Consider the following 20,352-nt stretch of genomic DNA (forward strand, 5'->3'; position numbering starts at 1 on the left):
CTTCCCCTTAACAAAATCATAATCCGAGCTTTATTAAATGAAGCCTTGTCTAGATGATCCTGCAGTGTTTCTTAAACCAGTGCCTACATTAATTTCCCTGGAACAGAAGTTAAACTAACAGGTCTATAATTATTGTATCGCCCTTTGATCCTCTTTTGTGAATTGGGGTCACATTTGCACATCTCCAGTTTATGGGTACCTCCCCTGAGTCCAAGGAAGCTCTCATAATTATGGCGAAGGGTTTGCTGCCTGCTTTAATATAAATGGATAGATCCCATCCATCCCAGGTGCCTTTCTTATGTTTATCTTCAACAATTTCCCCTCCACTTTCCTCTCAGTTATTACAAAATCATCTAGCTAACTGCCAGAGTTTAGTTCACCTCTGGCATTCTCCTCCCTGAATAACTCCTCATGTGTGAATGTAGATGCAAAATACTCATTTAGTTTGCTAGCCACCTGAGCAGGATCATCAACAGTTGAACCATCGATATCCAGTGGACCAATCTGATTCATCCCATTGCTTCTAGGGTTTACATACGTAAAGAACTCGTTGCTCTTTTTCTTTGCATTCTTTGCCAAACATTTCTCATTATCTGCCTTTGCTTGACTAACCTTTGTGACTTGGTTACAGACCAGCTTATATCTATCGTAGGCTTCCATGTCACCCATTACTTTATATGTATCCCATGAATTTTTCTTCTTGGCCACATGTCTCATTAGTTCATCTGACATACATTTAGGCCTAATCCTTTAACAATATTTCATAGTTAGTATATAAAGCCTATTAGCTTCCAAGATTAATTCTTTGAATGCTTCCCATTTTCAATTTGCTGCTGGTCCCACTGTATAGAATTTAAATACTGTCTCAGACCTCCGTAGTCGCCTTTACGAAAGCAAAACCGCTTCCCTTTACTTTTGATGGTAGTTACCTCTTTGAGTAAATCCCACTTCAGTACACTGTGATCACTGTCACCCAGTGGTTGCTTTATCTGCAGATTCTTAATACATGAAGAATCACTACTGATAATCAGATCAAGCGTATTATTACTCTTGATCTGATTATCAGTAGATATATTACTCCATCTAGTTGCCTCCCGAATATGCTGATGTAGAAAACAATCATCCAATAAATCCACAAAAGCCTTGCTAGTGTGCGAGTGACCAATCCACAAATTCCAGTCAATATCCAGGAAATTAAAATCTCCCATTATAAGACTCTCTGATTTACTGGCCCACTCTATTTCCCTGTACAGTTTTTTATTATACTCATCAGAGTAATTTGGCCTATAACACACTCCCACTCTCAATTTTGATTTCCCAGTGCTTATGTCACACCAAACTGACTCAACACTGCACTGTCCAGCGATGTCGAATGGCTGTACCTCCTTGGATTTTATGTGTTTCTTAACTAATAGCATAACCCCTCCTCCCTTCCTATCCTTCCTGTACACATTGTACTACCTAAATTCCAGTTCTGCATTCCTTATATCTGTGTGACACCACATCTCTGATATCCCAACAATATCAGCCTTTGATGTTTTGACCAACACCTCAAATTCATCAAATTTATTTACCAAATTCTTAGCATTGGTGAACATGCAAGTATACATGCACCTGTTCCTATTCTTAACTACCCTAACACAACCCATGTGTACCACAATGACTCCCAGCAGTCTCTGAAATCTCCTGCATCTTGTTTTCCAGGCTTCTGCTCATTCCAATAGATGCAGTGCAAGAATCACTTTAACCTCTGCCAGCGGCTACCGTTAAGCTATTAGTCTGTATATCTCCCCCAAATCTAGCAGTTTTCCGACCCACCTAACACTGCCTCAATTGCTTCAGCAAATATTCTTGCACCCTTTCTATTTAAGTGTAGAAGCAGTCTCTCCTGTTAAGAAGCACAGACCAGGCTGAGAAAAAACCCCAGGGGCTCACATCTGGTGAGTATGGGGCTTGGCAAACCCAGGGTTCTAAGCTGATATCATCATTCTTCTCTTTCTTGCTGATTCCCTTCTATTTCTGATTCTCTCTCTCTCTCTCTCTCTCTCTCTCTCTCTCTCTCTCTCTCTCTCTCTCTCTCTCTCTCTCTCTCTCAGGGTGCAGCATAAGCCTCAGGCTTCCTTGCACCATATGGCTAATAATAATAATAAAATAATAAAATTCTACCTCTTGAACCTTGCACAATCTTACCAGGGCCGAACTGATCGACAATGCTCTCATCATATACTCCCTCTTATTGTGTATGGGCAGAATTGCAGACACTTTCAAACTCAACCCTAATTCACGGCTTTTTTTTTCAACAATGACTTGAACTTGTTTAGTAATTCTGCCGGTCTCCTACTCTTAATATAGTTACCTAGCTATGTGAGGAAGGAGAGAAATACATCAGTAATTTATTTTATGTTTTTATATATTTTATTTTTCAATATTTGTTATTTACTTTTTTCCCTAATTAGAAAAAGAATGTGACTTCATTGCACTACATGGGTAAACTATCTTTGTCAGCAGGGATAAAGAGGTGATTATCCTTTTGGTTAATCGTTAGGCAACATGTGGAATACTGCACAGAGGTTTGGAAATCTCATTTGGGGCAAAAAAATTAGTCGAGGGCACTACAGGATAATATGCCAATGGAATACTTATAGTCACTCTTTCTCAGAACATGTTCAAATGCAAAATAGATGTGCAGAATTTGCACTCAGTCAGAAAGTAACTTGACTACTGGAAAAAATTCCACATTGTATTGTGGAACTGAGTAGCCTGGACAAATTTAAATATCGTTTGGACAAATTATTAGAAAGAAGGAGATACTGAAATGGGTAATTTTTATTTACTTATTTTTCATTTTTCTGGCTAGTGCTGTATAAACTTTGCTTCTTGGTATCGTGATAACAATACCAAAAACATGGAGCAGCTGCTGTTATTTGTGAACAGAATAATAATTTTATTGTGATGCACCATTGCATCAAGCAATATGATTTGCATTATAGATTCAAGCTTCATGGGTCTATATCAGATTCATCCTAATCATAAAAGCTAGGAGAGATGGGTGCCAAGTTGATGGTTATTTCTAAAGCTATTCACAAAGCTACTACCTGAAAATTAGTCTAAAGTTTTAACACTTCTGGGAATGCTTATGTGCATCATAATCATTAAACCTCCTTTAGAGGAGTTACTATCATTCCTGTCTTTGTGGTAGATATTGTAGTTCAATATTCCAAAATGCAAAGTTAAATCTTTCTCTCTCGTTTCTGCTTGTAAAATAATAAGAGAAGTTTACCTCAATATAGTATGTAGAACACTTCCGTAGGAAGTGTTCTACGTACTATATTGAGGTAAACTTCTCTTATTATTTTATAAATATTGATATCAACGTAGAACGTATTGAGCATTACAGCTCTGGTTAATACCATACTGTTTGTGCTTACACTTGAATGGTTAAATAGATCTAATAACCCTGTACTGAACTCTGTTTGACTGCAAAGTATCCTCATCTGTTGGTTGTAGTGGCAATAGCAGCATTTGATGATCTTAGTTCAGTAGAAATTATAGTTTATGACCATTCAAAAATTGCTGAATTTGAAGGAATATAAAATTCTGTTTGTTTTGCTTGACTGTTTTTTTTTTTTTTTTTATAATGAGGCATAAAATTGAGATGACTATATTACAAATAATTTTTCCCATTCTTCAGGTTGTCACATAATTTCCTTCTGTATATTATTTTTTTATTATTTACCCTTTTTCCTAATGTTCACATGTTGCCAGAGAAAGCAGGATGCTTACCATTGCAATTAGAGCAAGTGATGTAGACAGACATTTTGTCTGTGTACGATCTTTCGACCTATACATTGGACAGATGGTATGTCTTCTGCAAGTATTTTCCAAGCACCCAAAATGCTGACATTTGAAACATCTCATCAGATTAGATATGTATGATCTTTACAGGGTAGATAACCTGCATTTGCTGTCAGCAGCATCTTGGGTGTACCACATTTCAGTTATTCCTACAATATCACCATTAGCTGATCTAACCAGGAATTCAAGTTCGCTCATTTCGTTTACAACACTCTTGGCATCTATACAGATAGGTTAAGTTTTTACTTTTTATAGTTATTATATCCCTTATAGTTATTTACCTGTGTCTTTTCTTTCACATTGATTTTTGGTATACCACTAGAAAATGAACTCTCACATAATTTTACAGGCAGCAAGATATCATAACGTTATTAACAATGAATTATTACAAAAATGTATTTTATTGGTAAAAAGTATCAATGATAGCAAATACAAGTACTAAAGATTAGTACAGATCATTTTTCACAAAGGAAAAAGAAAATAAAAAAAAATAATTCAATATTTACCTGTATCTGAATGACATTTGGAAGAGCTACGGCATTTGTCTGTGGCCCCTGTGACTGTACCCTTAAAAGAAGTGTCTGTTGGGAATTCTGAAATTAAAAACATAAGTAAATATTGGTAAAAGTATGAAAAACTAGTGTACTCACACATTGAAATATTAAAACACATACTACCTTAGCAAAAAAAAAAAAAAAACTTCTTAAACTAGTCTAATGAACTATTACGACAGTGTCAATCATGAATTGGATGCAGGAAATAACTTTGTCATTGTTTATTCACACTTCAGCAAAGCAATTGACTCAGTTTCAAAATAAGAAATTCCTGAATGAGCTGGAACATACTGGGATCATAGATAAGATCGATAAATTACAAAATGACTACACAACAGAAGACAAAGCATTGTAATTAACAGTTAATTTTTAGAATGTGCAAGGAAAGCAATGTCCCTCAGGGACTGGTGTTTGATCACTCCTCTTTCTGATTTCCTTAATTGATACTGACAGAGAGATACAGAGCTTGATTAAAAAAAAGAAAAAAAAAAAAAAATTGCAGATGATGTGAAAATTAAGAATGGTTAATGATCACCATCAAGCAATACTGCTGCAGAACAATCCAGGCTTCAGGGATGGTTAGATAATTGGCAATGACTGGCATTCAGTTAAAAGTGGTAAAGCAAGAAAGAGATTTGGGGGATATGACAAAGATATGAAATTCTCCATATATGGCAGACAAGCAACAGGAAAGGCCATTGTCTCCTAATAACGCATTATTGAACATTTGCTTGTAGAAAGAGGGAGGTTATAATTCCACTGAATAGGGAAAATGTGATCAAACTTAGAATACTCTGTCGAGGTATAGACATCACAGCTGAGAAAAGGTAGTTTCATTAAAAAGTACAGTGACAAGACATGTACCTGATGAGATTGGCTGGATGACGTCCCTATGAGGAGAAATACGCAAGAATCACTTTCAAAGTAGCTGCAGGCAGAGATGACAGTGATTCTTGCACTGCTTCTATTGTAATGAGCAGCAGCCTAGAGAGCAAGTTGCTGGTGATTTCGAGAGCTGCTGGGAGTCATCATAGAACAAGTAAATACATGGGCTGTGTTAGGGTAACTAAGAGTAAGAACAGGTGCACATATACTTGCATGTACACCAATGACAGAAGAATAGTAAATAAATTTCATGAATTTGAAGTACTGATCAAGGCACCAAAAGAAAATATTGTTGGGATATCAGAGACATGGTGTCACACATATATATGAACAGTGCAGAATTAGAATTTGGGGAGTACAATGTGTACAGGAAGGATAGACAAGGTAGGAAGAGAGGAGGGGTATGCTGCTAGTTAACATACAAAATCTAAGGAAGTACATCCAGTTGACACGGGTGGACAGTTCAACGTTGAGTCTGATTGGTGTGACATAAACACTGCAAAAGGGAAAATGAGAGGAGTGTGTTATAGGCCTAATGACTCTGATGAGTACAATGAACAGTTGTGCAGAGAAATAGTGGGCAAGTAAATCAGAATGCCTGTAATGGGAGATTTTGACTTTCCAGACAATGACTGGAACTTGTGGGTTAGTCCTCGCACACTAGCAAGACTTTTGTGGATTTACTGGAGGATTGTTTTCCACAGCAACATGTTTGAGGGGTAACCAGAGGGAGTAATACTCTTGATCTGATTATTAATAGTGATTATTCATGCATTAAAAATTTGTAGATAAAGGAACCACTAGGTGACAGTGATCACCACATACTGATAATAGTAATAGAGGCATGTGATGCAAGAAAGCAAGCATATGAGCTTATGCAGCATCAGCCAAAAAATAATAATAATAATAAAAAAAAAAAAAAAAAATTTATAAAAAAATTAAATAAATAAAGAAAAAAAATTCACACAACCATCCCTCTAAAAGTTTGTCCAGTTCCTCCTTGAATTTTTTAAGCTATAAACTTCCAAAATGACAGATGGAAGTTTGTCCCAGCAATTAACCATCCGCTGGCTAAAGGCAAATTTCCGCACATCTATTCTACAACTCTCTTTCCTCAATTTGAATTTATGCCCCCTTAAGTTGGTAATCTGAACAAGTGGAAGAATCCCATCAGAATTCAGCATACTCAACCCATTCCCAGCCTTATACACCTCAATCAGATCACCTCAAAGGTGCCTAGTCTCCAGCTACTGAAATTTGTAGAACTTAAGCCTCTCCTGGTAAGAGGATCCCTGCATTCCCCTCACCAATCTTGTTACGCTTCTCGGTACACGTTCAAGCAAATCTACATCCTGCCTAAAATGAGGCCTCCAGACCTGTATGCAGTACTCAAGGGGTGGCCTGATCATTGCCTTATACAAAGGGATAATCATCTCCTTTTCCCTGCTAGCAAAATTTCTGTATATCATTGACAAAACCCCGTGACCTGCTCTTGCAGCCTGTCTGCATTGCTCAGAAAACTTCATATCTCACTGCACAATTACTCCTAGGTCTTTTTCATTTTCTACCACCCTAAGTGTAGTACCACACACAGTTGGTAGGTTCCTCTGGAGTTACTTCTACCCATATGCAGTACTTTGCATTTGTCAATGTTGTCAACTTCAGTTGCCACTTCTCAGCCCATTTGCCGAAATTTCCTAGATCCTGTTGCAGTAGCACACTGTCACTACTATCATTAAAAACCCTGCCAACCTTTTTATCATCTGCAAACTTCGACACTAAGCCTGATAAACCTTTATCAGTATCATTGATAAATATACAAAACAACAGTGAGCCCAAAACTGAACCCTGTGTGACTCCACTAATAACATTAGTCCACAAAGAGTAGCATTCATTGATTACCACTCTCTGTCTTTTCCCATTCAACCACCCTTTAATTCATTGTAGCAACTTACTCTTAATGCCATTCTGCTCCAATTTGTACAGTAGTCTTCCATGCACAACAGTGTCAAAAGCTTTCCTGAAATCCAAGTATACGATATCAAAATTATTTTTTGCATCCAGTTTCTCTGTAGCCACATCATAGTATTCAATCAAATTTGTCAGACAAGGCTTTCCCTTAACAAATCCATGCTGTGGGATTTACTTAAATATGTAACTACCATCAAGAGTAAAGAGAATGATTTTTGCTTTCATAAAAATGTACAGTGGTCTTAAACAATTTTTAAATTCTATACAGTGGGATCAAGTGATGATGTTACCAACGTTGAATTCTAAATGGAAAGTCTTCGGGGATTTAATATTGAGGGCTACTAAGCTTTTCATACCAACTAAGAAATACTGTTCTAAGTTCAAACCTAAATGGATGCCAGATGAATTAATGAGGCTCGTGGCAGAAAAGACAAATGCATGGGATGCATATAAATTATCAGGCGACACAGAAGCTAGTCTGTAATCAAATAACAAAGGAGGTTAGGCAGGCAAAGGCAGATTATGAGAAATCTTTCACAAAGGAGGCAAAGAAAAACAGCAAAGCGTTCCTTACTTATGTAAACTCTAGAAGGAAGGGGATGAATCAGATTGGTGCACTTAACATAGATGGTTCAACTATTGATGATCCTGCTCAAGTAATTGATAAACTGAATGAGTATTATGCATCTCCATTCACACATGAGGAGTTATTTAAGTTAGGGAATGCCAGAAGTTTATCAAACTCTAACAGGGATCTAAGTGATTTTGTAAAATTTTGAGAGCAAAGTGGAGGAGAAATTGCTGAAGTTAACCATAAAAAAGGCACCTGAGGTGGATTGAATCTATCCAGTTATTATATTGAAGGAGGCAGTGTGGGAAATTAGTACAAACCCTTACCACAGTTATGACATCCTTAGATTCAGGGGAAGTCCCCATGGACTGGAGATGTACAAATGTATCCCCGTTTAACAAAGGGGGTTCAAAGGGTGATACAAATAATAATTAGCCCTGTTAGTTTGTTCTGTTCCAGGGAAAATAATGGAGTCACTGGTTAAAGAAGCATTGCAGGATCATCTAGAGAAGACTGCAGTAATAGTTCAGACATAGCATGGGTTTGTTAAGGGTTTATTGGTCTTATCTGACCAATTTGATTGGATACTACGATGTGGTTACAAAGGAACTGAATGCAAAATTTAATTTTGATATCATATACTTTTATTTCACAAAATCTTTTGATACTGTTGCACATGGAAGACTGCTGTACAAACTGGAGTGATATGGCATTAAGGGCAAGTTGCTGCAATGAATAAAGGGATGGTTGAGTGGGAGATTAATAAATGGACACTGCTCTACATGGACTAATGTTATTAGTGAAGTACCCCAGGGTTGGGTGCTGGGCCAATTATTGTTTTGCAGTTGACACAAAGGATGGCAGAGTTATTAATGACACAAAAGACAGTATGTTACTGCAACAGGATCTAGAAAAGTTGGGCAGATGGGCTGAGAAGTAATAATGTGGCAATTGAAGTTTAACATTGACAAATGTAAAGTAGTGCATATGTGTAGTACTAAACTCAGGGAGGTCGAGAATGAAAAAGACCTGGAGGTAATTGTGCAGTCGGATATGAAGTTCTCTGAGCAGTGCAGATGAGCTGCAAGAGCAGGTCATGGAGTTTTGTCAATGATATATAGGAAATTTGCTATAAAAGACAAGGAGGTGATTATCCCTTTGTATAAGGCAACAGTCAGGCCACACCTTGAGTACTGCATACAGGTCTGGAGGCCTCGTTTTAGGAATGATGTACAGTTGCCAGAATGAGTAAAGAGAAGGGCAACAAGATTGGTGAAAGGAACAAAGGGGTTTTCCTACCAGGAGACGCTTAAATTCTGTAAGTTGCAGCATCTGAAAACTAGGCACCTGCGAGGGTGATCTGATTAAGGTGTATAAGGCGTTGAATGGCTTGAGCAGCTCAATGCTGACAGGATACATCTGCTCGCTTAGATTAAGAACCTCAGGGGGCATAGAGTCAAATTAATGAAAGACAGTTGTAGAATAGACATGTGGAAGTTTGTCTTCAGCTAGCAGGTAGTCGATTGCTGGAACAGACTTCCATCTGTTGTTGTGGAAGTTCATAGCTTAAATAAATATAAGGCTGAACTAGACAAACATTTGGAGTGAACAGATAGGTGAAATGGAAAGGTTTTTTTTGGCTGATGCTGCTTGCTTTCTTGCATAATGTGTCTCAACTAATGCTAAAGTACCTTATAGGATATTTAATTTAAGTTTATAAAAGGATACTAAGTGAGTACAGTAAATTGAATTAAGGAGAAATTTTTACAAATCCAAATTGTTTTAATGATATTGGAGCATATCCCTCAAATCTACGTAGTTCATATATCAGGTGTGTGTGTGTGTGTGTGTATGTGTGTGTGTGTGTGTTATTTGTTTTTTAGGAGCATTAGCAACTAAGGCCATATTGCTCTGGGAATATGCGGTGCTCATTTCCTGCCCTTTCCGCATCCTCCGTATTTGGTGGTGACGGGCTCGAACCCTGGTCTAATCAAGAAGCGTGTGCCACGCACTGCTGCTCCCTCCCACCTGGCTACAGAGGCGCCGTGTGTGTGTGTGTGTGTGTGTGTGTGTTTTGATTTGGATGTTGTATGAGCTGAAAAATCCTAAATCACTTACAGGAGAACCTTGCTCCCTCTGCCTAAGATTGACTAACTACAGCTTTCACTAAAGAGGACATATAGGGTGCATTTTGCACTTATTTTTCTGAGATGACTGTAGTGGGACGTAATGCAGCCAAAGAGGATGTCTGTGTGCATTTGTTAATTTCCTCACATTCACAAAGAGTGTGAACAAATTCTGATGAGCATATATGAGCACTTGAGGGTAAGGGCCGATGCAATCAAAGAAATAAAAGAGAGGTACCTATCAAGCACTCAGCCACCCACCACAATACTGCGTACTACACTTGAGCATCATATGATATGACATTCTACATGGAAGAATGCACTGGTTCCACAGGAAGTAGCAACCTTTGGTGGCTCTATTATCGGGGAATGTAGAACATATATAGTACCTTATGTAGGCTGGCTCCAAAATTTTAATTCAACTTCACTGTGGTACATAGTGATGATAGAAACTGCCACAATAGGCCAAAAAGGTGTAAAATGTTGTCTTTGTGTAGTAAAACTGCTGTGCTGTTTATTTGTTTCAGGCCACTTTAATCAGCAGGCAGGCAATCACCCAGAAAGCCTGCCCATTAAGGGCAGGCTTTTCAGGTGATCGCCTGCCTGGAAAGGCTATAAGGTGGAGAGGTGGGTCATGAAAGCCTATAAGGTGAAGAGGTGGGCCATGACTAAAGGTCTATTATCAGAGAAACAAGAAATATATTTTGTAAAAATGACAGGTGAAACAGGCCTAGGGAGTGTCTGCCAGGGAAAAAAAGTTCATGATGTTTATAGCAGCCATCATCTTTTAAGTAAACAAAAGTTGACATTTGTACACATTGGTAGTAATGATATTAAGAGTACAAGGTCTGTGGATTTACTCAACAATTACAAGGAAATATTCAGAAAAAAGGCATGAGTTAGGAATAAATTTGGAAGCGTCTGCATTTATGTCCAAGCACAATAGGAGGGACACAGTAGTATATTACACGAGAGGAAGTAATACTCGTGATCTGATTATTAGCAGAGATTATTCAGGTATTAAGAATCTGCAGATAATAGAACTGCTAGGTGGCAAGGTAATGATTTGAATTTTACTTAACACATTGACTGCCAAAGGCGAGTTAACTCGTATTTTGTGATCTGGCCGAGGACGCCGCATACGAGTTAACTGGGACTGGTGTGACTTTCCTTTCAGGCGCAGCTACGAGTACAGCTACTTCCCAACTTATGTAAGGGTTGCGTTGTGCGGAACTCTGCATGAGTGGAATTTTATGTAAGTCGGAATTTCCCTAAATGCTTATGCAGCACTCACACTTACGCATGCTGAATTTGATTGAAGCAAAAAAGAAACGTTCGATGAACATGTAAATAGAATTATACATTTTTTATCTCATGTGTAGGAAGAATTACAAAAGTATACAAAATTACAAAAAGAGAGAGGAGACAGGCATAACGTCAGCAAGTTTTACCTTTCAAGCATTGTTGCCAGAATTAACTCTCCAGCTGACAAAAACGCCGCTGTGGAATTTGAGGGCTGTGATGATTTAGAATGGGTTTTTTCTAACACATCACAAAATTTCTCTTCAGCTGCAGAATCAGCACTGGTGACTTCACCACATACTTTAATGTTTTGGAAACCAACACGATGCTTGAACTTATTAAACCAATCATTGCTTGCCACAAACTTGGCTTGGGGTTTGCCGTATCCTTAATATCTTCATAAATACGTTTTGCTTTTGCTTGAATGGCCATTGGACTGAGGGGCACTTGCTTCTGAATCCGATTTTCCATCCACATTATTAATAGCTTTTCCATCTTCGATATAGCACCTGAATGCTGATTTGTGATCACTGATGATCTTAAATGTGTTGACCTTTAAAATGTTCTTTTATACGCTCACTGTCCTTTAAAATAGCATTCACTGTTGAAGCAGTGAGACTTAATTCCCATGCAATAAATGACAAAATTTGTCCTGCTTCATACTTCTTAATGATTTTCATCTTCATTTCTAAATCAATTTTGTTTGGTTTCCTAGCACTGCCAGCACTTGCACTTTCCATTGGTCGCTTTCCCTTCACCATTGTAATAAGTAAATAAGAATGAAGAGAAGATTCTGAAAGTTTATTTTTTTTATGATGATTGAATATTTCAGTGAAGGGGAAACACATTTCACCATAATAACGTAAAAACCCAACAATTCCAGTTATCGGAATTATTGCAAATGCAATAAGATCGCCTTTACTACCCATTTATAATTAGCATTAGCATTAGCATTAGTAGAGGCATTTGATGCAAGAAAGCAAGCTTATGCAGCATCAGCCAAAAAAAAAAAAAAAACCCACTTCCACTTCACCCCTCTGTTCGTTCAAAATACCTGTCCAGCTGAGCCTTAAACTTATTTAGGCTATCAACTTCCACTACAAGGGATGGAAGTCTGTTCCACCAACCAACCACCCGCTGGCTAAAGGCAAATTTCCGCATGTCTATTCTACATCTGTCTTTCCTCAATTTGAATTTATGCCCTCTCAGGTGATTATTGTGAGCTAGAGGAAGAATCCCATCAGCATTGAGCATGCTCAAACCATTCAAGGCTTCATACACCTCTATCAGATCACCTCGCTGGTGCCTAGTCTCCAGACACTGTAAAAAAAAAAAAAGATGCACTAACAGATAAGCTCAATAAACTGGAAAGTAAAATTGTTTTTATTGTTTTGTGGCAGTGACTTCCAGAAACATGCTTTAGAAAAATATCACAAAGGTGTTCAAAATTGATTCTTATAACGGAACATATGATAACGATGAAAGATTTCTGATTTTTTTTTTTTTTTTTTGTGTGTGTTACAAATAATGAAATACAGTCGATTCTAGTTGTTTGGGACACGTCAGGACTAGTGCATGCCTGATTAAGCAGCTGCTCCAATTATGCGAAGTTTCATGTAAATAGTTAAAAATACAATGGACTCAGCTTTACGATTGATTTTCTGTACGATCAAATCACATTACGATGGACTCACCATAGTAAAGTACTGTTCACTATATAATATGTAGTAAGCGCCAGTCATTGTGATCAAGTTTGTGAGTTGAATTTTAATTCTATTAAACAGCAATTCTAATTAGCAAAAATAGGAGGAATATTATCCACAGGCTATAAAAGTAAAGATATATCAAGCACAAATTTACACTTTATTACCTTACCAATTAAAAAATTAAATGATATTTGAAAATCGGAAGAATATTTTCCACAGTTTAGCAAAATAAAAATAAATTTAAGCTTACGTGCATAGCTTAATTAATATATACTATAATATGTACATACTAATTAGTTGATATTTCTGTTCACTAACATTTGTGGGTGGGGGTTAAAATTTAAAACAGTAAAAAAGAGAAGCAATCAATAACAAAGAACAAGGCACGCACACGCACACGCACACACACACACACACACACACACACACACACACACAATCACAAGAAACACGATACTCGCAAGTGAGAACGGAGTAACAATTTGTTTTTTTATATGATTGAAGATTTCATGGAAGGGGAAACACATTTCACCATAACATGAAAACCCACAGAATTCCAGCTATTGGTATTATTGCAAATTCAATAAGGTCGAGGTTACTATCCGTTTATAATAGACTGCACTAACAGAAAAGCCCAATAAACAGGGGACTGCTAATTGTTTTTATTGTTTTATGGTTGTGATCTTGAGTGCTGCAGTCTCCTGCCCTGATTAAACAGCATGTTGTCCCAATTAAGCAAAGTAAACCCTGGCTATTTTCTCAATTGGGTTCTGTTCTTTAACATGGTATGGAGATGTAAAACGGATGCAAGAAAACAGATATCCAAAGGCTATCCTGGAATGGATTCCTCCTGGAAGAAGGAGAAGAGGAAGACCTAGGAGGACATGAATGGATGGAGTACGGGAGTGCATGACAGCCCAAGGCTTAACCGACCAAGACACCTTGAACCGCACTTTATGGCAGGAAAAAATTCCTAACAAGAAATAACTTGTAGGCTGAGGAAACCCATTGTAAATGGAAACACTCCTCTTGAAGAAGATGATACCTGAGGAATAAAATATGTCTCCTGTAAGTAGATGCCTACTGGATTGTGATGCTTAGTTATACCATAGATGTCATCAATACTGCTCCTGCTGACCAGGCTAGCCAGGTGTGTAAAGTGCCTGCTGGCAGCCCAAAGGTCGCAGGTTCTAATCCTGCCTCAGAGTAAAATGCAAAAACTTTGGGAAGTGCATTATAACCACAGAAGCCGATGCGTGAACAACTAACAAAAAAAAAAAAAAAAAAAAAAACAATATTGCTCCTAAAGCCTTTACAATTCACTGGACAACATTGTTCACTGTTTCGATTTAGATGAAGGAACTGAATCTACCTGGCTTTTGGAAGTCTGCTTGACATGGTCAATTTTAATCTTATCTCTTTTTGGGAAAACAGGTCTTGTGTCTATTTCATCCTCTGGATGGATCTCCAGAATGGTTTCGGTATCACCTTGACTGGAAATTTCATTAGTATCCATAAGGGAGGAGTCAAATGTGGTGGTATCGTGACTGGTGTGTTGCTTGAAATCTGTTGCTTTAAAGATTGAGGTACAGAGCTGAGCAGGGATCGAGCCCATTCCGAAATAGAGATGTTTGGAGGAATTGACATATCAGTCTGGACTGACACTGAATTAACCTTTTTAGTGGCTTCGGCATACATGCTTCTAGGTATCTGTAGTTGTAATTGCTTTCTTGCTTCTGGGAATGAGACTTTTCTATTCTATTTTATATTTCTGTATTTTTTCTTGTATTTCCATTGTTCACAGTTTTTAGGAAGAGCTGAATGGTTGCCTTTACAATTAGGGCAAAGCGGAGACTGTGCATTACAATCAGCCTGGGAATGCTCTTTTAATCCACAGTTAGGACATATGGGGTCACCTCAACAGACTATTTGTGAGTGTCTGGAATATATGGATGAATGCGACAATGCAAATACCCTGCTTTCACTGGTGAAGGTAAGTTGGGTGAGCTGAATGCCAGTATTATGCTGCGAGTTGAAAAAGAGTTCGTCATCTTTTTTCATCATAATTCATTTTGCCTTTCTGTTCCTTCAGTTCCTGAACAATTTCTTCTTCTGAGATATTCATTACGTTCCGTTCAGAAATTTTGGATGTATTAAGTGTGGCGTGTGGGGGCACCTTAACTGTAACTCCACCAAATGAGTTGAGTCTGAGTAGAGACTCAAGAGTGTTTGGAGTTGGTGGTGTCAACAAGCAGGTCGCCAGATTTTAGCCGTTGTACCATTTTCAGGGGCCAGCTACACTCTCAAGACATTTTTGAATGAGAAATGGTGATAGATTATCTAAGGACTTGTAAGTCAGCAAATGAAGAATGAGAAAACTCGGTGAGCATCCATCCTCAGTCTCTTTGCATTTGATGAGTCATTATTGGGTATGTACAAATCCACAGGATTTGCAGTCCTAATTGGTGAAAAATTGCCACAGTCCATGTTTTGCTCCTTTTGGCCCTGGGGATTTTCTTCACCACCCAGGTTTCCGGCCCCGCCACAGGGAGGCAGGAGCAGTGCTACAAGGTGATCAAGCAGCTAAGTTAGTTAGTTAGTACTATTAGAAATAGAAACAGAAAGGTAATTTTCCTTTCTGGGCCTTTGCCTACTTCTTGTAGTGTGAAAGAGCTAGACAAATTAATAAATAAAGAAAATGGTTGTTGAAAAAAAATATAATCTATCACTTGAAGGCTCTTTGGAGATAACACTTTGAGAAATCTCTTGGTCATGGAACACTGCACCCAGGACCAAAAATGATGAAAATCTTCCGAAAACAATTATATCAGATAAACCTGACACTGGAGAAAATGAAAATTCTATTAATGAAGATAGTGAGGTACAGATAGTAGGTAACGAAGATAGTGAGCTACAGATAGTAGGTAACGAAGATAGTGAGGTACAATTTCTCTGGTCATTGCCAATGACCAGAGAAATTATGAAATCTTTTGAAGTGTTATGGAGTGTATTAGACGTTAAGGGAGGGAAAAGTGAAGATTACAAATTATTCTAAAGGTTACAAGAACATACTGAAAATTTAACTGTTAAGGAGTTAAAACAACAAACATTGGAGAAAAATTTTAAATAAGTCGGTATGTTTAAAATGTGTTTTTGTATTCATTGTTTTTTTTTTTGTTTTTTTTTTTTCAACACTGAAATCAGTTGATATTGTAGTAGTGTGATGAGCTGGAGCTGGTTCACACTGGTTTGTGTAAATTTGTTGTTAATTTTTATGCAAACAAATGTGACAACGATCTCAAAATCGAATAATTTTAATCTTATAAAACGGTGTATAAAATAATATGGTATACAAAATAAACATCAAATGCAAAAGATTGCATATTTCTAGTAGTTAAAGAGCCACTTCTATAACAGATAGGTCACGAGTTATGTTTACTCTGTGCTTCTTATTTGTCACAGTCTGTAACAAATAAGAAGCACATTAATAAGAAACAAATATACATTTAAGTTCGTCCTGACGCAAGACAAACATCTACTTTTTTATTTTACTAACAGGAGTTGGCAGGATTCTCTAAATTATTGTTTATTGCATTGTATATGTTAACATGATTATATTACACTTTTTATTTTTACTAACCTAAATAGCTCATGTGTAATATTTCATAATACAAGAATGATAGGCATTTTTTTCTTAAACATTATTACACATACATCACTTCTTATCTTCTTTTTTTGAAATGTACATATTTCAGTTTCATTTAATTTACTTTTTTCTATTGTAATAAACATGTAAAAATGTTTTTTAATATTGCTAAATATGATTCTGAATGGCTCAATGCATTGCCACTTCTTATGGGAGAAAGGTACAAAAAATACATACTGTATTGCCCTTAAATCAGAATTTTTTATGGGGAACTGGTTGTTAAGATTTTGGCAACCTCACTGATGTAGAGTACAATATATATATATACACAGGGTTATTCAAAATGAAGTCCGGGGTTTCAAACAATTCCTGTACACACATGAGCAGACATATGAAGAAACCCCGGAATCATTTTGAATAACCCTGTATAGTACTCTAGTACGTATAGTATGGTATATATATATATATATACTGTACTGGATAATAAATAAAGTTTGGTAAGATAAACAACTTTTTATTTCATCAAAAAAAAAAAAAAAAAAATCCCCCTATTTAATGTTATCAGCATTTTAGTTTATAGTAAATCACCGAAATAAGTTGTTGTTATTTGATTTTTAGGAGCATTAGCAACTAAGGCCATATTGCTCCGGAGATATGCGGTGGTCATTTCCTGATCATTCTGCATCCTCCGTATTTGGTGGTCACGGGCTCAAACCTCGGTCTAATCAAGAAGCGTGCGCTACGCACTGCTGCTGCTTCCCACCTGGCTACGGAGGCGCCACGGAAATAAGTGAAATGGCAATTACTATTGCACACCGTCTGGCATCGCCCGTATTGTGGAGTTAAACTACATAACTGGATTGTCACTCATTGTATCACTGGGGTAGGCAGGTGTTTCACACCTTGGCAGAGGTGAGAAACCAACTTTTCACACCCCGGTAGAAGTGAGAGACCAACAAGTTTCAAAATGGTGCCATCTGGGTGGTGATATGCATATTGAATGCGTATTTACCATTAAAAAAAATACTCCGCGAGGAGGGTTCCAAGTTGGATGAATAGTGAAGTTGCCACATCACTTGAGCAGAAAAAGGTGGCATGGAAAGGTTACAGAGCAATAAAAAGTACTGAAGCCTATAACAGCTACAAGATGATCTGTAATAGAGCCACAGAAAAGGTTCGGCAGGCAAAGGCAGTTTATGAGAAAGCACTAGCAAACAGAGCAAAGAGGGGGGGGGGGATAAGGAATTATTCACATATATCAATGCCAAGAAGAGCAGGACAAACCAGATCGGACCTTTATGTATGGGAAAGGGGATAGCATTAAATACACCAGCTGCCGTTGCAGATGAACTCAACAGTCATTTGCATCGATATTTACAAATGAAAAACCTTTTGTGGCAATGGGAAATTGTGGGAGCGAAGTTGGAAAATATGTAATTAATGATATTGAAATTTCCCAAGATTATTTAATAAAAAAACTTGAGCCTACAGACCAGTAAGGCTCCTGGAGTTGATGGAATATACCCTATAATCATAAGGGAGGCGGCAAGTGAGTGCATTGAACCATTGAGCCTAATTATGCGAGGATCACTAGACTCTGGGGAGATTCCCTTGGACTGGAAAAGTGCCAATGTATCTCCCATACATAAGGGTGGCTCTAAGAGTGAAGTGGGAAATTATCGACCTGTCAGTCTGACTTCAGTGGTAGGGAAAATCATGGAGGCAATGATCAAGGGTGGAATTCAGGATCATTTGGATCGAACTGAAATTCTCAGGGATACTCAGCATGGTTTTGTAAAGGGAAAATCATGTTTAACAAATCTGGTTCACTATTTTGAAAGGGTCACTCACGAGCTGGATTTAGGGAATAATTTCGACATTGTTTATGTAGATTTCAGCAAAGCTTTTGACTCAGTCCCACATGAGCAGTTGCTTTATAAGCTGGAACAGGTTGGAATCACTGGGAAAATCCTTAGATGGATAGCAGGATGGCTTCAGGGCAGGAGGCAGAGGGTTGTGATAAATGGCTGTTCCTCAGATTGGGTTGATGTAAGAAGTGGGGTTTCCCAAGGATCAGTATTAGGACCAACGTTGTTTTTAATTTTCATAAACGACATCAATGAAGGGATAACGGGCATGATGTCTAAATTTGCAGATGATGTTAAAATTGGTAGAGTAGTTAATGATCACTGTCAAGCTGAGCTTCTTCAGAGAGACCTAGATAGACTTCAGGAATGGTCAGAAAAATGGCAGCTATGCTTTAATCCAACAAAGTGTAAGGTATTACACCTGGGAAACAGTAATCCCAAAATAACTTATTCACTTGGTGGAGTTCAACTAAACCCATTACTGGAGGAAAGGGATTTTGGTGTTACGATACACTCAGACATGAAATTCTCTGAGCATTGTAAACAGGTTGCAAGGAAGGTCCACGGTGTCCTGCTGATGATCTATCAAACTTTTGCAAGTAGAGATAGGGACGTGATAATCCCATTATATAAGGCTTTTGTTAGACCACACTTGGAATACTGTGTTCAAGTATGGAGACCGCACCTAAAGAAAGACATCGAGCTTCTTGAAAGGATGCAAAGACGGGTAACTCGCCTGGTGAGATCGGCAAAAGGGCGTCCTTATGAAGAAAGACTTCGAATATGTGGGTTGCAGAGTTTGGAAACTAGACACCTTAGAGGAGATTTGATTGAGGTGTTTAAAGCTCTGAGAGGCATCAGTAAAATGAATGAGGATGAAATTTTCAAGATTATAAATGATGCTAGAACTTAGATTGGACTGCAGGAAGTTTTATTTTAGCCAGCGAGTTATAAATTACTGGAATAAGTCTACATGGGTGATAGAGGCTGACAGTTTGGGGAAATTCAAAGGTCATCTGGATAGTACCTTCGGGTCAGGAAAGCACATAGGATGATAGATTTAATTTCCTTTTATTTTATTAATTATTATTATTTATTTATTTATTATGTTTTATCATTGTTTTATTTGTTTTTTTTTTTTTTTTTTTTTGGCTGGTGCAGATTAAGCCATAGGCTTTCTTGCACCATGCGGCCATTACTAATACTAATATCTGCAGAGAATAAGTAACCTTAGTCTTTTCTACTGGAGAAGCATTGCTCATTCAAGGTAGTGCAATAACAGACAACTTGTTGTGAAGGCATTCACAATATGAGATGTAACAAAAACAATGCCATTTCACTTACTTCAGTGATTTACTACGAACTAAAATGATGCTTTGCACTAACTTGTTTGTCTAGTAAATTTCCCATAGTCTGAGGCTTTCAGTCCTAAACCCTTTTTAGTGCTTTGTTTTCAGCAGCTGAACATTATCAATTTTCAGAAACCTAATATGATCACAATAAGCACCACTCACTGTATAGCATCTGATAATTAACTCGTTGAACTTCCATAAACACACTATCACAACTCATTCTGATTGTTTGTGATTCCTTTCCTATTTATTACCTGTATACATTCCAAGCCTGTTCCTGATTTGCTTACATCTCATTCACACCCTTCACCACACTAGAAGGTGCCTGAATACTTTTGGAGGGTAATGCAAGTTAAACAATATGTTTTTAAAATTTCTGTTTATAATAAGGTGAGACGTAATTATTTCAATATGAACAAAAAAAAAGGACCTGTAAACTATTTCATATCACTTAAAAATAAAGACATAAAAACTAATAGAAAGCCTAAATACCATTTGTATTGATTTCTTTTTGTA

At 37.5% G+C, this 20,352-nt stretch overlaps 1 protein-coding gene across 3 annotated transcripts in view; it reads right to left on the bottom strand.

Annotated features, from left to right (window-relative positions):
* Positions 1-20,352, bottom strand: part of LOC150087056 (uncharacterized) — a 599,010-nt gene that overhangs the window by 145,836 nt on the left and 432,822 nt on the right. For all 3 annotated transcript variants that reach the window (XM_090372920.1, XM_090372918.1, XM_090372919.1), the window contains one exon: positions 4,362-4,448. In XM_090372920.1, the coding sequence (XP_090229046.1) occupies positions 4,362-4,448 (87 nt within the window). The remainder of the gene's footprint in view (positions 1-4,361; positions 4,449-20,352) is intronic.

This window comes from Mastigoproctus giganteus, chromosome 4 (genome assembly GCF_048544385.1).
Source record: "Mastigoproctus giganteus isolate SK-2022 chromosome 4, ASM4854438v1, whole genome shotgun sequence".
Taxonomy (NCBI): domain Eukaryota; kingdom Metazoa; phylum Arthropoda; class Arachnida; order Uropygi; family Thelyphonidae; genus Mastigoproctus; species Mastigoproctus giganteus.